The sequence below is a fragment of the Hipposideros armiger genome, unplaced genomic scaffold (assembly GCF_001890085.2).
Source record: "Hipposideros armiger isolate ML-2016 unplaced genomic scaffold, ASM189008v1 scaffold_496, whole genome shotgun sequence".
In the NCBI taxonomy this organism is placed as follows: Eukaryota; Metazoa; Chordata; class Mammalia; order Chiroptera; family Hipposideridae; genus Hipposideros; species Hipposideros armiger.
Window position 1 is genome coordinate 1,214,399 of NW_017731846.1, and position 18,586 is coordinate 1,232,984.

The following is an 18,586-nucleotide window of genomic DNA, read 5'->3' on the forward strand; positions in this document are numbered from 1 at the left end:
ACACACACACACACACACACACACACACACACACACACACACACACACACACACAACCGCGGCCCGCAGGCCCCTCACCCAGAACTCGGCCTTGCCATTATTCTTCTTGCAGCGCTCGGCCAGCACCGACACGCCCACTGTCACCTCAGACACTGGCTCCTCGGCTGCCCGCATCAGCACAATCTGGATGACGCGGCCCTCGTATATGTGGGCATCAAAAGTGGACTTCCACTCTGGGTACATGGTGGGCTTCTTCTGCACCAGTGTTTTCCCACGCTCTGCAAAGGGGGCAAGCTGGCCAGATCAGGCAAGGGCCCCTGTGCCGCTCCCTCCCCGGACTTCCCACAGCCTTCAGCCCTGATAGAATCTGCCTGGCTCTTTCTCCCCCTGAGGGCCCGCCGTGGCTTCCTAGTGTCCTCAGGACAGAGTCTCTACCCCTCAGTCAGCAGGACTGTGCCCTGCTCACCTCACCAGCCTCATCTCACCACAGCATGCTCTGGAACACAGAACTGCTGGCAGCTCCTCTTGGGCGACTTGCCAGGTCCCACCTCCAGGCCTTTGCTCCTACTGTTCCCTCTTCCTGTGACCCTCTTCCTTTAGCCCCACTTAGATGTCCCCTGCCCTATGCATTCACTCAGTAAACACGGCTGAGAGCTCCCATATGCCAGCCCCCTGTACTGGAGGCAAGCGACATGGCAGAAAGAAAAGCTGAACCTGGTGTCTGCCCTCCTAAAGCTTGAGTCCCAGGTAGAGACATGAACCAGTTCTTCCCATAGCTGTAATGAAACTGAAGCAGGCAAGGCTGATGGTTCTAGACCCACCCATGTCAGGGGGCCTGCCCCAACTTAAGGGTTGGGAAGGCTCCTGGAGGAAGGGACAGCTCAGCTGAAACCTAAAGGATGAGTCAGGGTTCACCAAATGAGGGCAGAAGCAGGAAGGAATGCTGTGAGAAGTTTGCCTCTTCCAGGAAGACATCCTTGACCTCAGCCTGGGCCGGTGCCTCCTCTCAGCTTCCCAATCACAGGACTCATCGTCTGGCTCCCTCACCTGACTGTGAGCCCCATGAAGGCAGGGCCAGGGCAGCCCTGGAACACAGTGGTGTCCTAAGTGCCCAGCACAGGGCATGGCACAGACGGATGTGGAAACTGCTGGGTGAAACAACCAATGCGGAAGGAGCCAGAAGCCCCGAGCTCTAGCGAGGGCTCCATGCTGCCAGTGCAGGAGGCGCTATAGGCACGTGGTGGCCTCTGCGGTCCTGCATCCACAGCTGGGATGGGCAGGGACATGAAGATGAGGAAGAGTGGGATCCCTCAGTGGTTCTGGGGGAACAAGGCCTGGCCCCCGCCAGGGCCTCCCGCTGGGCCCAAACTTCCAGGCGCACTGGCTCACGCCACTCCTCCAGGGACCAGCCTCCAGCCCTACCTGTGCTCAGCGCCTCCTTCATCTTCACGGCACAGAAGGGCTGGCTCGCCTCGTCCGCGGCCTGCAGGGAGCCCAGCTCGTAGGAGTTGAAGGCAATGCGCAGGAACGGTGCCATGTTGGAGCCTGCAGTGGGGTTGTGTAGACAGAAAGGGTGAGGCTAAGCAGCAGGGCAGGACCAGCAGAACAGCCCTGGGAGGTGGTCAGGTATCTGCTCCCCCAAAGCTCTCACAGCATAGAGTTTGGCCCACATGGTTCTTAAAATGCACTAGTGCTAGTTGCCAATGTTAAAATTGAGAAGTTTTAGGTAAGTCTAGATTTGTGGCATCCCTGGTAAAACTAGAAAATGGGACATCAGGCAAGAGCTGGCTGGCACTACCCCCTTGGTCGGCCACCCCTGCCAGTCTACTCCAGGCAAGGACTCCTTTTCACTCCTCTCCAAAACCTACCTGGCCCTGTGGACATTTGGGTCCATGACCCCATTCATGTGAGGAGTCATTCAACGCCTCCTTTAATACCGAGCTGTGCATACCTACTAAGAGCCAGGTACCGAGCATGCGCTGGCCAAGATGGGCAGGGGAGTGCCCCTGCCTCCCCACACCCTGGCCCCATCAGCCCTTCTTGGTTTTCACAATTTTTTGCTCCTAACTACCCAGGCAGACAAGCAGGGCCAAGATGACCACCCCTACGTTTCAGACAGGACCACGGACACCCTGAGGTCGAGCCAGAGCCTAACGCTGGGATTCCACTAATGAAGCACTCTCTTCACTCGGAGGCCAGGGCAGTGAAAGGCCCCACCCCCATCAGTGTGCCTGACCCTTCTGAACCCGAGCCCCTTGGGGTTAAGGGCCTCTCGCCTACCCTGAAGGTTGCCTGCACTTTCAAACAAAATTTTTTCCGAATATAAAACTATTTTAATGTTCAATGTAATGGTGAATTTGCTTTTTTAAACCACACAGTTTGGTCCTCCATTCCCCCATTCCTCACATGGAGGGTCACTACAGGAAGTGACACAGAGGGTCTTTGGGGCTGCCATTCATGGAGGATGCGCACATGTGTAAGCCCACGCTTGCATACTCATACACCCACACAAACACTGGCTCCAGGTCTGGGCGCCACACAGAAGGGTGCTCCACAATCTTGGTTGAATGAACCCTCATTCACGTACTTGCACATACACATGTACTCGTACTCCATGCTGAACATAGGCCGGCAGAGAAGCAGACTCAGACACCCCCCCCCCGACCTACATATGCACACGAGAGCACAGGCGGCAGCCACCCTCCCCTGGGATGGCTCCCCCAGCTCCTCTACAAGGCAGCCAGAGCAGCAACCAGGTCTGCTGGGAGCTCCCAGCCCAGATGAGCTCACAGGAAACTGACCTCAGCCTGCAGCCCAGCCCATTGGCCTGGCTAGTCCTCTGAGGCCAGCAGCCAGAGCAGAGGGGAGGGATCGGGAGGGGTCGGGAGGGGCAGACGCCACCATGTCCCCTGCCTAGGCCTGGCTCCTACTCAGAGGGAAAGAGAGTGGGTGTGCGAACTTGCATCTGAGATCAGGCCCCAAAGCCTTCAGCCTGAACCCAGCAGGCCAGTCGCCATGACCTCTCGGCAGAAGGGAGGGAGAGCCAGCTGTGGGCTGCTGCTGGCTGCTCCCTGGGCCGGAGCACGCCTGAGTGTGCGAGTTGGTGTGTGTGAGGGTGCATGTAGGTGTGACTGCACAGCTGTGGAGATATGTGTGTCTGCAAGGACGTGTGAGTGGGCGGCGCGTGGTGGGCGCTCAGGTAATGCTGACGTGAAGAGTAAGCTGCATGGGCCTGGCTGGGAGCGGGTGTAGGAGTCTGGGTGAGTGTCCCAAACTCCCAGGCAAAAAGGACATCGTGCCCCTCCTTCCGCCCTGCCTGGCCTGGGTGTCCAAGGTGTGCAGCACCCAGGTGAGTGCCCCCTGGGGGTCCAGAAAAACTGGGGGGGGGGGCGGGGCGCTGCACAGCACACACTTGCCACATGTCTGTGTCTACATTCCCAGGGCCTGAGCCCAGCAAACATGGCTCAGACTCATGCTTCCTGATAACCTCGAGACCCCCAGGTGGGTCAATGACAGACTTTCTGAGGATCTCAGAGAATGAGGGTGAGTGGGCAGGTGGGCAGGGACAAAAGAGGAGTAGTTGTGCTGCAGGGGCTTGGTTCCCGGGGGAGAGTAGGTCAGGGCAGCTCCATGTGGCCAAATGATGGCGAAGCTGCCTCGGTACAAGACCTTGATATCAATGCTGCCTTGGCTGTGCGACTCCATGCAGGGCACTTGGCTTCTCTGAGTCTCAGCCCCACCCTTCCATCTTCCAGATGAGGAATGGTCCCTTGGTGCAGGGTTGTCATGATGATAACTTGTGTAGGGACGAGAGCCAACATCAACCCCACAGGCCTTGGGGAGGGATCTTTTTGATGCTTTCACCCCTTCTAGCTTGCAGCACCCATCTCTCACCTGTGCACATTCCTTCTCAGTTTACAAAGTACACTCACATTCCCCATGGCATCCACTCCACCTTCCCATGAGCCCAGGAAGCAGTCCTAATAATTGAGCCCACTTCTCAGATATGGCAACCAAGTCTCAAAGAGCTATTCATCCTGAAGCAGCGGGTTTGCCAAACACCTGCCGGCAGCTTCTGCCTCCCCGCTGCCTCCCCTTGGGACCCAGCCATGACCTCCCCTGCCTCCCGGTGGCCATCCATGGGGACTGTCCCGGGTCTGCATGGAGGAGGGGCACATGGGGTGTCAGAGAAGCCTGGGGACCGGGAGGCAAAGCCCAGCCCTGCAGGCTGCCCATTAGGCCTGCCCTCCAGCTCTCTGCAGTCACACTCAGAGCAGCTGTTGCTCACAGTTAGCTAGAAGCCACAGGAGGGAAAACCACAACCACAGCAGGCCCTGACCCCAAACCTGCACTGCCAGGCCGCAGTGCCACAAGGAGGGAGACCTCCTGGGGCTCCTCGGCAGTAATCCTAGGGTTAGGTCACTTAGTCCCAACGTCCTAGGACGAAAACTAGAGCACGGGTCCTGCTAAATTCTACCACTTCCTGCTGGGACCCCAGGAAGGAGGCAGACACCATGAATTGGCATCTTCTTCCATCACCGTGTGTCTCTGAGAGAGGTCTTGGGCCCCTGCACATCAAGTCTCCTCTTCACAGTGGTACCACTCACCCACCTACCTCACAGAGTGTCTGAACACTGGTGGGAAGGCCAAGGAGTACAGAAACGGCATAAAAGCAAGGTGTGCCGACTATTTATAGTCCCATGCAAATAGGCCCAGGCCCACAGGCCCCAGAGGAAGGCCACTGGCTCAGCCTCATCACCACTCTGAAGGGCCATGGGGGTGGCAGGGGCTGGACCCCACACAGGGCTCTACAGGGACCAGCTCCTTGGAGCCAGCTGAGGCCAGCCAGGCCTTTCCCAGCCACCTGTGGGCTCCTACTCTCTGTTCTCCTGCTTCTCGAGCACACAGTGGAGGCAGCCCAATGAAGCAGACAGCACTAGAGTTGGAGTCAAAGGGTCCGGGTGTGAATCTCAGAGTCCCCCTGTATAAGAAAGATCGTCCTTCTCTGAGGCCAACAACATAACAGATTAGCCTTGTAAGGACATTAACATACTTTATCCCTATGCAGGTCCAGGCGGTGAGTATTGTATTGATTATGAAACAGGCTCAGAAAGGCTGAGTGCCTTGCCCAAGATCACAAAGCCAGTAAGTGGTAGAAGATTTGAATCCAGGCCTGCCTGATGTTTCAGATCACATACTTTCCACTGTGCCATGTCAGAAAGAAGAGATGAAGGGAAACAGGGGGCAAAAGTAGAAATAAATATGCCAGGAGCAGCACAGACAACACGCTCATGAGGACAGAGAGAACGAACAGAGAGGTGAGGACACCAGGAGACAGGTATCCTGTGCTTGACCCGTCTATTCACCCAACCTCTCTAGATTGGTCCTAGCCTTGACCTTGAGGACCACCCCGCTTCTATACAACCAGGATGGTACTGACCCCTGACTGCTGCCTACTCTGCTGTCCCAGCCGTTTGGGCCAGCCTCCAGTTCTCAAAACCTGGGGAAGGCTTGGCCGTACTGGGTTCCAGCCCCAGGGGGTGAGGGCCTACTGGGCCTGCTCCCCACCCTGCGCTAGCGAGGGAAGGAAAGGTGGTGATGGGCCAGGACACAGCAGGCATGCCACCTCCTTGGGGCAATGGAAACCTGCTTCCAGCCAGTCCAGGGCAGTGGGCTAGGCTGACCTCGAGCTGACCAGAGTGACTGTACTGGTTGGAGCTCCTGGGACACAGAGGACAAGTATGCACATTGCACACCCACACGTGTGCACACAAGTGTATTCCAGCAAAGGAGATGGCATAGGGAACATGGCACCACCAAGAACAGAAATGCGTTTTCTAATTTTTCTACAACCACATTAAGTTGTTTGATAATAATTTTGCTAAAGGTGAAAAATAAAACCCAGCAAGCCAAAATATCTCCAAGAGATGGGCCTTTCAGAGACTGATGTGCCCGTCTTTTTGTACAGAGGGGGAACAGGGCAATGAGGGCCCCTTGGTCCGCAGAGCCAGCCTGGTCCTCTCCACTCCAGCCCTTCCCTGGCATTTGATTCTGCCTCACAGGCCACAGGGGAATGCCTGCTGGACAGAGGAGCAAAGTGGGGCCTGAAAAGAAAGGCCTTGGCCAGGCTTGGAGTGTGTGTGAATGTGGCAGGAGCCTCCTTCTGAAAGTCTGCCTGGCAAGCAGGAGGTGGCAGGCTGAGGTCCAGGAAAACAAGGGTAAGTAGAGATCAGCTGAGGCCCCTGGTGGGTTTGGTGTCTGCTCCCCTAAACAGGCCCCTGAAGATGCCATTCCCATGCAACCCTCTTCATACACACCTACCCAGCCTTGGGGCAGCCCCTGCCGCCTGCCCATGGAAGGCACCACCGATCCCAGTCAGAACTGGGTGGGAGTGGTGTGGGACTGGCCCCTCCTAGAGATGCAGATCCCGCCTGGACGGCCACGGTCCAGCCCACAGAGGCCTTGAAGGATGAGTGCAGGAAGGAGGAGACGCATAAGGCCCAGGCAGTGGGAGGGAAGGCGGGTGAGCGAGAGGTAGTGTGATCGGCAGGAGGGAGCAGGGCTGTCCCTGGCAGAGTTGCAACAGGGCAAGGGGGCTGGGTGTGGTGGACGCCGCTGGGCTGGGCAGGTAGGCGGCTAGCAGCTTGGCTGGGAAGCTGGCCTCCCCAGGCAGCCTTCCCAGACAGAAGCAAGTTAAGGAGGCCACAGGGGTTTCACAACCCAGGAAATTGGCTCAGCAAGAAGAGCAGGAGGCAGGGGAAGGGAAGGGCTAGCAAGATCCTTCTAAGGCACCCCACCAGGACCTAGCCACCATGCCTCTAACCCTGTCCTAGAAGGAGCACGAGCTATGGTCTGAGGTCATGGCCAAGTCCCAGAACAGGGCACGCTCTCCGCACCTGCTCCTCCCCAAAACTAGCTCCTCATCCCCTAGCCAAGGCTCCTTCTCGCCCTCACCCCCCACACACCAACCACTGCCTAGACTATCCTCCCTTTCCCCAGGGACCTCTCCCATCTGTTACCACTCCTGACCCCTCCCCATGCATCCTTCCCACAGCTTGGCACCTCCTGGGCTCCCACAGCCCTTGAAGAAAGCCCATGCCTCAGCCTGGCCCTGCTCTAGGTCCCACCTCAAATCTCACCTCTGGCTATTCTGTGATTAAGTGTCCCACTTTCAAGTCTCCCTGTTTTTGCATATGCAGTTCCCTCAGCCAGAATACCCTCCTGAATTCCTATGTAAACTTCCAGACACTTCTAAAGGTCAGAGATGGGGTATCCTCCCCCACTCGGCAGGAAGCCAGCTGTTCGGCCTCCCCAGCCCTCCCTCGGGTACTGTGTGCAGGTGTCTGGGATCCTGCTCCTGCTGAGGACTTGGGCCTGCTGTCTGGGCAGTGTCTGCCTCTAGCTAGCTCAGCCTTCTCAGCCCTGGCAACACACCTGACTGTCCAGGGGACAGTCAAAAATTCTACTGCTGGGCTCAGACCAGCCCCCTGGAATCAGATGGGAATCAGAGGTGAGATGAGCAGTATGATTAAACTTTTGCAATTGTAAAAGGAGTGACAATAACCTTAGGAACCAATGAAAGACCTGGGCCCTCTTCCCAGGAAAACACATGCATGTGACACTGCACATAACAAGGTAGGGGCTGCAGGTTCCAAAGGCCCATGCCAGCCCCAGCAGGCATCACAGTGATAAGACACACCAAGCCCATAGAACTCACAGCGTGGTGAGGGCAGTCACATAAATATGTAATTACAGAGGAGGCTATGACTGTTGCTCAGGCAGTGAGCAGAAGGAAAAGAGTGAGAGGGGCTGGGGGCCAGAGGGGCTGTTGGCCGGGGGGTCAGGAGGGCTTCCATCTGAGGGATGAGCAGAGGTGTCAGGGACCCACCCAGCCAGAGGGTCTGGAAGGGTCTGAGAAGCAAGACTTGGGACCCTGGCTGGCATCGGCTCACACCTACCCCTGCCAGCATGTGTGGGGAGTAGGACCTCCTCGGGGGCATAGCCCACACTGGGCACAGACCTCGAATCACTCAGCTGGCCCTAGGATTGGGGAAGCCCTTAGCTCAGCCAGAGAGAGGAAGACAAGTACCCCCAAGGGAAGAACAAAGGCCTCTTCATGGCAGGACTGAGGACAAGGGGGCCTCTGTGAGAGGCTGGGGTCGGGGGGTACATCAGGGACTCGCCCAGAATAACCACACACGTGCACACATGGCACACCCACCAACCCAAACACACAGTTACACACAGGGAGCCCTGCTTGCAGTTAGTTGGGGACATACACACAGACAGCTGCGGCCACACTCCTATAACAGCTCAGTGACACGCTGAGAAACACACCCCCACTCACTGGCTCTCACATGTTGACAGACATCCCACAACAGACCCACACAGACCACATAGGACATTAATACCCCTGTGCATTCACCAGCAGAGATCCATGTGCACACAGGGTGACACAGCACATAATATACACATGGGCACAAAGATAAACACACAAGCCTGGAAGAACCCACACATGCCTGACTAGGGTTTGGCACCAGGAAAGTCCAAATGTAGCTTTTTCTACCGCAGCCCCTAGGGCACAGTGGCTGGGGAGACGAGGTGGAGGGAAGGGCAGCTGGTGTCAGGCAGGCTAGGCCTCCCAACTGAGGGATGTGGAAAAAGTCCCTCCTGGGCCACAGCAAAGTCCAAAGTGTGCCAGGGAAGGAGTAGGCAGGTCAGGCTCACAGCTGGGCAGGCCTCCTCTGCCCACCTGCCTGAGGGGAAGTCAGCGGAGGCTGAAGATGAGGCCAGAGGTCACAGGTGGCAGTCACAGGCCTGGCACACACAAGGGGAGGGCTCACACCTGTGAGGGTGGGATGACTACGTCAGGCACCCCACACATGACCTCCACTGAGCTCCAGACTCACTAGGCAAGAAACTGACAAAGAGGTGGAGCAATTACCCAAAGCCACAAAGTCAACGGGGCAGCCCCCTGCAAAGACGGAGAGGGACTCTCTGGTTCTAGCACCGGAAATGCCCATCTGGCCTCCAGGGGTGCAAGGGCATGAGCATGTGGTTGGGGATGGAAACGCCTCCACTAGCCCCCACAGAGATGGGCCCCGAGTCCACTCCTCAGCTCCTTTGTCTCTGTGCACCCACAGAGGTCTCCTCCTAGAGTTCCCATGGTTTTTCTGATTGTTGACAATCATCTCTGTGTTTGGAGGAAAGTGAGATGGCCACCTAAGGCTTTTGCCATCTATCCCCACAAGGGGAGAGGGCCCAGATGGTGCCTCTTCACTTTGGGGATCAGGAGAAAGCCTGAGAGAGGCAGGCCTGTAGTGTGCCATCCCACGGCAGGCAGTGGGCAGAGGAACTGGAGAGTGAGGGCCTGGGTGTGGGCTGGACAGGTCTAGTTCAGATCTGGTCTTCCCTGGGTGCCCTGCAAGCTTGGCCAAGGTGCTCTGGCGTCATATGTAAAAATGATTGATCTCGTTTGCCGAGGAGGTTGTGCTGAGTGCAGCTCCTGGCACTGAGGCACCTGTCACCATCATCTTTATCACCACTGTCATCCTTACACCTGGCCCTCTCCCAACCCATCCTGCTGCCCATTTCCACTCAGCCCTGCAGTGCCCTGCTCTGGTCTGCTGCTCTGGGACGAGACTGGCCTGGGCAAAGACAGCCTGAGTCCGCTGGCAGACCCCAGGCCAGCTGTTGTCCTTCTCAGGGCCTCAGTTTCCTTATCTTGACGATAGACACCTCTAAGCTTTCTCCAGCCCTGATACTAGGTAGAAGACCCTACAATCTTCCTCCTATCTCCCCCCACCCCCACCAGCCCTCAGAACCCACAGCCCACACCAAGCAGACATCTGATCTGGTCTTGAGCCTTGGCAACTGGCTGCTCCACTGCACCTGTTTACCCAACACAGCCATAGACATGATCCAAAGCTTCCGGAGCTGTTGTGAAAACAGCAGCTCAGCCACCACAAACCTGCCCTCCTGGGCACCTTGGCAGGAACCTTCGAGGGACAGCCAGCCTGGACCTGGACGCAGAGCCTCTCGAACTTCCCAGCAAAGGCCCACTGAATCCTTCCCATGCTGGGCTGTGCACACTACCGCTGACTCTCAGCTCTTCACTTTCGGCCCAGACCCTCTGGAACCCACCTACCTCCCTGACCTCATCCCGCTCTAGAGGTGCTCAAACACATCCAAAACAGATCTACTGCCGGTCTCCCACGCAAGTGCCTCCATCTCCTAGCAGCACCAGTGCCTGCCCAGTTGTTCAGACCAGACACCTGGGGGTCACTGTCCTCCTCCCCCTCTCTCCCCGCACAGTGACACTATCATTTCCGCCTCTGTGGTCTAGCCTGAAGTCCTCTCTTCTCTCTGCCCGTTGCCCCCATCCTGGCCCCATCATCTTCCCCAGGTGCTGCTCCTGCCTGTTCACTGCTTTCCATCCTCTGCTCTGGCCCCCACAGTCCCTCTGCGCCAGGATTAGGTGGGTCTTTTAAGACAATAAAGCAGATCTTGACACCCCCTACCCAAGCCCCCAGTGTTTCCTGTTTCCCCTCTGATAAGCCCAGACACCTCTTCCTGACCTACCTCACCCAGTTCCCATTTGCTCCCTGACCTCCTCTGCCACTGCCCTCCCTCACTCCTCTGCCCTAGCCACAATGATCTCTCTTAGTTCCCTGAACAACCACGTTCCATCCTGCTTAGAAGCCTCTGCATTTGCCGTTATATCTCCCGGGCCCCGTCTCCAAAACACACACTGGTTCTTTCTCATTTTCAGGTCTCAGATGGACACTCCCTGATCTGCCCATTTTACAGGTGAAGCAACTGAGGCTCAAAGCAGTCCAGTCCCTGGCTCAAGAGTACACCGCCAGAGTAAATATCCAGAGAGAATTTGAACCCAAGTCTGTCGAATGCCTGCAGAGGCCTTGCTCCTAAACCTCCAGGACGCCCTCATTCATCCTCTTGGCCCAGGCCCCCGTCAATCTCCAGCCCTTCAGCCTCCTGGCCCCTGACAACTAACCCACCATCATTACTACTTCAACACCCAAGGCTCCCAGCCTCTTGGCCCCCAGTAGTGAAGGCCAAAGCTCAGCTCAACCCTCACTGGGCTGACCTTGTGCATGTCCCTGGGACAGGCAGGTCCCTGCCATCAGCTGCCATTTGTCAAGGATGTGTGTGTAGGGGGCATTTTTAGCTCCCCTCACTCCTCCAGCTTTCATCAGCCCCAACCCAAAGGCTGACTCCAGGGGTGTGAAGGGTAAGGAAGGCTGGCAGGAGGGCACACTATCCACCCCTCATCATCAGCCTCAGCTTCTCCAATCCGAATGTCCTGTGGGGGGGGCCAGAGCAGGGGAGGGGACTCACGGGAGGCCTGAGGGGGCAGCAGGCAGCTGCGGACTGCCTTTCCCTTCTATTTGTCACGAGCGTTATTTTTTTCCCTTTGAACAGGAGTGAGGGGGAGAAGAGCAGGAAAGGGCTGGGCCACTGAATGGGCACAGCTGCTCCATCTACCCTGGACCTCCTCTCCTCAGAGGACATGGAAGGAACCTATTGAACCCACGGAACCCTCCCCATCCTGCAACATTGCCTACGGAGGGAGAATCAAGGTGGGATGAGGGAACCAGAGACCTGGCTTCTCAGCCAGGCTCTGCAGCCACCTGGCCCTGTGACACTGAGCCAATGCCCAGGCCATCGGATATAATAACCTCATCAGCTGTACTATTGGCTGTTTTTTAAAGTTACCATGAACCGGGTGCTAAGTGCTTTATATAACTACAGTTTCTACTCCTTAAATACGAACAATGTACCAGGCACAGTGCTAGCTACTTTGCATATATTTTCTGTTGTTTCTGGCACAACCCAAAAAAGGTGGATGCTAGCAATGTCTCATTTGTCAGAGAGGGAAACAGGCACTGAACGTCAAAGCCACTTGCCCAGGTTCATTCATACAGTGGTTTGGAACGGCCTCATCCCAGAGGTGCAGCCCAGCCATGGCCACTCACACACAAGGGGGCTGTGCCTGCCACAGCTAACGCTCTAAGCCTCAGTTTATAGGCTTGGAGCAAAGGAGGAGCCAGGATTGTGGGGCCTGTAGGGGGCTTCACGGCCTCAGCCCCTCTCCCTGGGCCTCCCTCTGTCAAGGCCTGGCTAGCCTGGACAGTGGAAAGCCTGGCCAGTCTGCTTAATCCACTGGCCAGCCACTGCTCCCCTCGCAGGCAAGGCCCGGGTGGAGCAAGCCACAGAAGGAGAGCTGGTCAGTCCCATCTTGAAACCACTTCCTGGGCAGCCCAGAGGAAGTGAGCCTCCGGAAACACCTCGGATGGATGGGCCTCTCCCCTGGGCCCAGGCCTTGGAAAGTGCACAGACCACCCAGAAGAAGTACCTTTTCTGCCTTCCAGTCCTCAGAGCCCAGCTACTCCATTTCTACAGGCATGGACACTGTGGGGGGACTAAAGAGCTGATAGGACCCCCCCACTAGCCTGTGAGCACCTTGGCCCCATGACCACAGGCAGCCCACTTCCTCCTCTGTGGCAGCAGCCATAAACAGTGCCAGCACAGCTGACATGGCCCCCTCCCCCTCCCCATGCTCCACCATCTTAATGCCAAGCCCTGGTCAGCCTGGGGGCTGAGGCCACGTGGGCAGGATAACCGGTGAATGCCTGGGCACATCTCCCAGTGTGGTCCAGCCCCCTTGAGCACCTGTGGTCATAGCTACACCTCAAACCTCACCTCGCCCTCAGTACCAGACACAGGCTGGGCTGTGACCCTGTCCAAGGACCCCCTACCCGCTTCCTGACCCAGAACGGCTCAGTGTGGTGTATGTGGGCAGGCATCTGAACACAAGGATGACTGGATGAGCGTCTATGTGCATGTTTGAGCGTGCCTGTGGGTGAGTGCATATGAACACCTGTGTATGGATGTGTGTGCACATGTGCACGTGTAGGCACATGGGTTTGTGATCGTGGGTGCCAGGTACTGCCTCAGTTTCTGTATCCCTGTGAGAGCATAGTACGTATGTCTATGCAGCTAGGTGGGTAAGACGTGAGAGTTGAAAGGGGGCTGGCTCCAAGGCTAATTAATTAAACTTCTTAGGGAATGAGGCTCAGTGCTGGGAGGGGATGGGCCCCTGACCTTGGCCAGCCAAGGGCATGTCACCTCCTCCTCACCAGACTTGCAGTAGGTTGAATAAACAGAAGACCCACTGGAGACCCTGCTTTTGTTCAGCCCCAACTCTCACCGTAGGAGTGAAGGCCTTGCCCTCTTGCATCCCTCTGCCCTAATTAGGCCCACTTGTCTATTTACCCCCAAGACCTTTAGGTGCTTGAGAGTCATTCAGGGTTGAGAGTCGGGGATTGCTCAGGGAGGACTCCTGGAGAAAAGACAACCGCTGCCATCCTTCCCGACCGCTGTCACTATCTAGGTTCCAGGTACCCTCAGCATTCCCTGCCATGCCCCCCCAAATCCTGCTCGCTGGGCTCTGGACATGCAATGGGTAACTCACAGGGCTGTATTCATTGCAATGGGGGCTGAAGAAGGAAAGGCTGGCCCCAAAGGAAGGAATTTCTAGCTTTATGAAGGACCTCAGAGATGGTAGACTTCCCTAACATTCCTTAGTGACAGCCCAGTTCACCCTGAATCTGGGAGCTGGGGAGGGGGATTTAGAGTCCCTCCTTTGGCCCCAGAGAAGCTGGGGAAATGGGGGAACAGGGGTGTGTAAGAGAGCTCAGTAATGTCAAGAGCTGGAAGACTTCGTTCCATTCCTAGCTCGGTGTCCCACCTACTGTGCAGCCCAGGGCAAACCTCAGTTTCCCTGTGTGATGATGAGGACAGCCTGAAGCAGAGACTAGGGACCTGGAAATGCTGAGACATCCACCCTCAACCCTTGGCTCACACACCACCTTCTCTCTAACTGACCAGCAAAGTGTCACGACTCTTCATCCTAAACCACTGGTGAGCCCCCAGGCTTCTAAGCTCCAATGCCAAAGCTTTTCCTGGGGGAGAAGCCAGTTCCAGGCAGGAAGCACTCATACTCAGGGCAAACTTCTGTCCCTTTGGGCACCCGGGCCCCACACCTAGACTGAGGACGCTGTGTGCCGTCCCTTACCCCAACTGAGTCCCAGGGTGGAAAGAAAGGAGCCCAAAGAGGAAGTCCACCCTGTCCATTGTCCATATGTCTAAGAGGACGTAGTCTTACTTGGGACTCCTGGCTCCCCCTTGCCCTTAGTCCTGGCTCCGGCTGCCACCAACACCATACAACAATCACCAGGAGAAGCAGGCCTGCAGCCCTCACCTGAGTCAGTTCCCAGCCGACCTGCAGAACAAGAGAAAACAGCTGAGCAGGGAGGCATCGCCAAACAGGCGCTCATCATCATTCAGCCCCAGCATGACTGACAGAGGTCTGGCTCAGCCTAATCTGACTCTGACCTTAGGCTTCTTTGAACTTGGCTTTCTCTTCTGTGAAATGGGGTGTTGAGCCCAACATTTCCAGAGCACTGGCTATATGTCCGCTCCGTGCTAGGGGCAGGAATACTGTCTCAGCCCTCAGAGCCCTTCGAAGCTAATCCTGTATGCAAGAGGTTGTCCTGTGGGCTTGGGAGGCTTAGGGTGCAATCAGGTACCACTGCGTTATGGCCTGGGGCAATTCCTGAGCCACAGTTTGTCTCATCCTTAAAATGGGGAGAATACATCTCCCCAGGTGGTTCCCAGACTCCAATGATGTGGCATGCCAGTTCCTGTGTTGGACTCATATTGAAGGTGCCAAGTGAATAGTGATATTTGTTTGTTTCTTGTTTTGCACCTTCTAGTAGAGGTGGTTCTCACATTACTGTTGTGCCCATTATACTAAAGCTGAGGCCCAGGGAGCTCCTGGAAGGAAGGAATAGCAAAGGCGGCAAGGTGCCCTGGGTGTCCTGGCTGAAAGACCTGAGTACGTTTTCTGCATGCCAGGCCTCCACAAAAGATGCCCTTCTCCAGATGTGAGCCCCTACTCCAGCTGAAGACCCCTGTCACCATTACCTAGGGACTGAGACATCCTCAGGCTTTATCTTTTTGTCTGTACTTTAAGTTATTTCTAATTTTAATTTAAACTCCAATTAGCTGTGCCAGCTAAACGGTGTCAGTGCCCTGCAGTCACAGCTCCAAATCATCCCTCGCCACTCTCTCCACCACTGCTGCTGAGACTGGGGGGAGGGGTGTCATGTGGAATGAACAGGGCTGGTAGGGTTTCTGTCAGTCTTCTTCCCTTCCACAAGTAGTCTGGTCAAGGGGATGGGAGGGAGACAACAGACAAGATCCCCAGGAGAAAACTGGGTTGGGGGACTATCTGGGCTTTTATTAGCCCCAGCTCCCAGGAGAATAGGGACCATACAGTTGGGGGGAGGTGGTCACCAAATAAGACTTAGCATGTGTTGCTGAGTTCTCACTATGGGCTAAAGGACCTTTGACACAGGATCTCTAGTCCTCACAACTTTCTCCACTCTGCAGATAAGAAAAGAGACTTAGAGAGGCCTAGTTCTCGTCTCTTGCTCGTAATAGGCACAGCAATTTTTAAGTCCAAGTCTTTTCTGGGTTCAGGGTCCAAGGTCTTGGTCACAACACTACAAATCCCAAGACTTGTCCTCTGATGTCTGGCAACTTGGGCGAGTAGAGGAAGGTGAGAAATGAAGGTCTCCCCAGGAGCCCGGGCTAGGCTAGAGCATGATGCGTTCACACCCACACACATTGTGGCTCTCACCTTTCCTCCCAGCACTGTCACCCCAGGGCACAGGCACCACACACCTTGTTTCATCCCCTCTTGCTCCTGACACCCACGCCCAAGCACTCTCAGTTCCCCACAATCACAGTTACTCCCCTAGCACACATACTCACAGTTTCATACAGTCAGACTGTGAGTCTCCCACCAGTCATAGGCCCACACCACATCTTGCCCCCTGCCCCAGTCCTGTCACACACCAGATCCCTTACAACACCCTACAGCCAGGTAAAGCTGTCCAAGCACCTCCATATCACACACACACACACACACACACACACACACACACACACACACTCTCTCTCTCTCACTCCACAGCTGCCCTCTACTGGCCTGTCCACTACACCCCAACTCAGTTCACAGCAGGAACAAGGAAACCCAACGGAACAGTCCCCTCTCTTGGTGACTAGGTCAGCCTGATTACAGCAGCTCAGTGGCAGAGGGAGAGGAAGAACAACATGTGAGTGTGTGCGCACACAAACACACACACGAGCCTGGTGGGCTGGAACCCTAATACCAGGGGTTCCCACAATTAACAACCTTAATATACGCACGAGTCATTGGGTCACCATGACACATCCTGTGCAACATAGGACCTTCCAAACACACATAGTTGCAAAGGGTACACAGAACCTCAGAAAACCCAAACACACACACACACACACACACACACACACACACACACACACACAGGCAAATCATACATGAGAAAAAGGACTCACAGGGGCAAGCTCCAGACACAGTGATAAAGAACACCCAAGCCGACACAGACACACAACATACCTACACGCCTAGATACAAGCCACTCAGCTCAAGACAGGATCCATACATACAGGGCAGGGGCCAGAGGAGAAAGGGGACAACTCTGCACTCACAGCAAATCCTTCTGATCGGGTTTAAGTGGGGGGCTCACTGGTGGAGTTGGGGAAGTGGGGCACTTCTGAAGGTGCCCACCTCCTTCCTCTTCACCCTGCTCTCCTCCACCACCTCCCTCACCAGCCTAGGAGCCCACAGGCGTGGCGTCTGTATTGGGGAGGGGCCTGGGACAGACAAGTTCTTGAGCAGGCCACCAGTGTAGGGGGCTCAGAGGAGCAAAAGGGCGAGACGGGAAGGGGGATGATGGAGACTGGAGCCACGCCCAGCTCGGAGACAGATGGAGAGACCGAGAGACACTGAGACTGAAAGGAGACAGCGCGAGGAGGAGGCACCCCGCGGGCGGGGCTGGGACCCGGGGCCGGGAGGCGAGGCCCGGCTGACTGCCTGGCTTGGGCCCCGCTGCAGAAAAGGAGAGGCGGCTGGACAGGCTAGGGGCGGCGGGAGTGGGCCGGGGGCGCGGCTCCCGGAGGACGAGATCTAGGGGACGGTGGGAGGTTGGGGGTGGGGGCGAAGGGGTATGGGGAGGGTGAAGGACAGATAGGGACTAGGGAGAGGAGGACGGGAGAAGGGGGTGGGTGGGGACAGATGGACCGACAGAGGGCCCCAGAGATTCGGGAGGGACGGGTGGACGCTCAGAAGAGCTGGGGACACAGGCGGGTAGAGGGGCTGGGAGCAGACGGACGAGAGGGCCTAGGCCACTGCCGCTGAACGGAGGGACAGATAGACGGGAGTACGGAGGCACCGGCGGGTCCCGGGGTGCGGCGGCACTTTCGCTGGCGGCGGATCAGTTTCTCAGTTTCGGAAACGGGAACCAGAGAGGGGAGGGGGAAAGGAGGGGCAGCGAGCCCGGGGGGTAGCTCGGGTCCCACGTTCGGACTCGGTCCTCACTCACCTCCAGGCACAGGGCTTAAGCTCCAGGGGTCGCGGCAGCTGGGGTCCGGCTCCCGGCGCAGCTGCTGGGCGTGCGCTCAGACGTGGGTCTTGGTGGGACCAGACCGGACGGGCCCGGCGGCGGGTGAAGTACCGTCCCGGCCTTGGCGCGGCCGGCGGGTGCCGGGGTTAGCTCCGAGGATCCCAGGACCGCCGCCTCCGGCTCCCGCGCCGCTGCACACGGAAGTGCAAGGGGGCGGGGCGGCGCGACCTCACCCAGGTGCCGGCCCCGGCCCGCCCCCGGATCAGGGCCCGCCCCTCGAAGGCCTCGCCTCCGCACGCTGGGAGCCGGGGGTCGAGCATCTCCGCCTCTCTGCTCCAACCACGGTGTCTAGGCCTCTCTGCCCTCCTCTCACACCTCGACCCCCACCCCCCATCAGCTCACTTACCAGCCCTTAGAAAGGGCCCCATTTTACAGAGGACGCTGAGGCCCGACGGAGGGGGGCGTTACCCCCGCCCCCATCCCGAAGCACGCAGGCGGGAGGCGCCGGCGGGGGTTCCCCAGATCCCGGCGCCCACGCCCGGGACTCCCCACCAGCCAGCTGGCCCGCCTCGCCAGGCCTCTCTCTTTCTCTTCCTGTTGGCTGGAGTGCGGACGCGGCGGGGCTCGGTGCCCGCCGCCAGGCCGGCTGGTCCCGGCCCTGCCCCTAGACGAGCTGGGAAGACTCCAGGGCGGGAGGCTCTAACTGGTCTGCCGCTGCTGGTCGGACGCTTCTGAGAGCAACCCCTACCCCGATCCCACAGTCGTCCGCTCTCCTGGCCCGGCTTTCCAGAGCTCTCCATCGCCCCTGGCAGGCGCCTAAGCTTCCTTTCCGGACTTGGAACTGGGCTGTCAGGCATAACTCATTCATTCATTTGTTCATTCATTCGTTCACTGAGTCTTCCCTGCGCTGAAGTCTGGGGACGGAGCGGGGTCCAGGGAGTCCATGCCCCCTGCCTCCAAAGCTCAGAAAGTGAAGCCGTTGGCTCTGTGCTCCAAAAATATGTCACTTTCCAGAGACAAAGAAGAGGGTCCAGGTCCCAGGCCTCCCGGGG

The 18,586-nt window shown here is 57.2% G+C and overlaps 1 protein-coding gene across 7 annotated transcripts in view; it reads right to left on the reverse strand.

Moving 5' to 3' along the window:
* PRKCD (protein kinase C delta) overlaps window positions 1-18,311 on the reverse strand; it is a 34,068-nt gene extending 15,757 nt beyond the window's left edge. The window contains exons 1-4 of one of the 7 annotated variants that reach the window (XM_019667420.1): window positions 17,514-18,135; window positions 14,189-14,305; window positions 1,423-1,545; window positions 79-278 (exon numbers count right to left, since the gene is read on the reverse strand). In XM_019667420.1, coding sequence (XP_019522965.1) covers window positions 79-278; window positions 1,423-1,545; window positions 14,189-14,246 — 381 coding nt within the window. In that variant the 5' untranslated portion in view covers window positions 14,247-14,305; window positions 17,514-18,135. Of the gene's footprint in view, window positions 1-78; window positions 279-1,422; window positions 1,546-14,188; window positions 14,306-17,513 lie in introns of all 7 variants that reach the window. The other 6 variants (XM_019667422.1, XM_019667424.1, XM_019667426.1 and 3 more) reach the window with 6 other exon arrangements.
* Window positions 18,312-18,586: the final 275 nt, after the last annotated feature.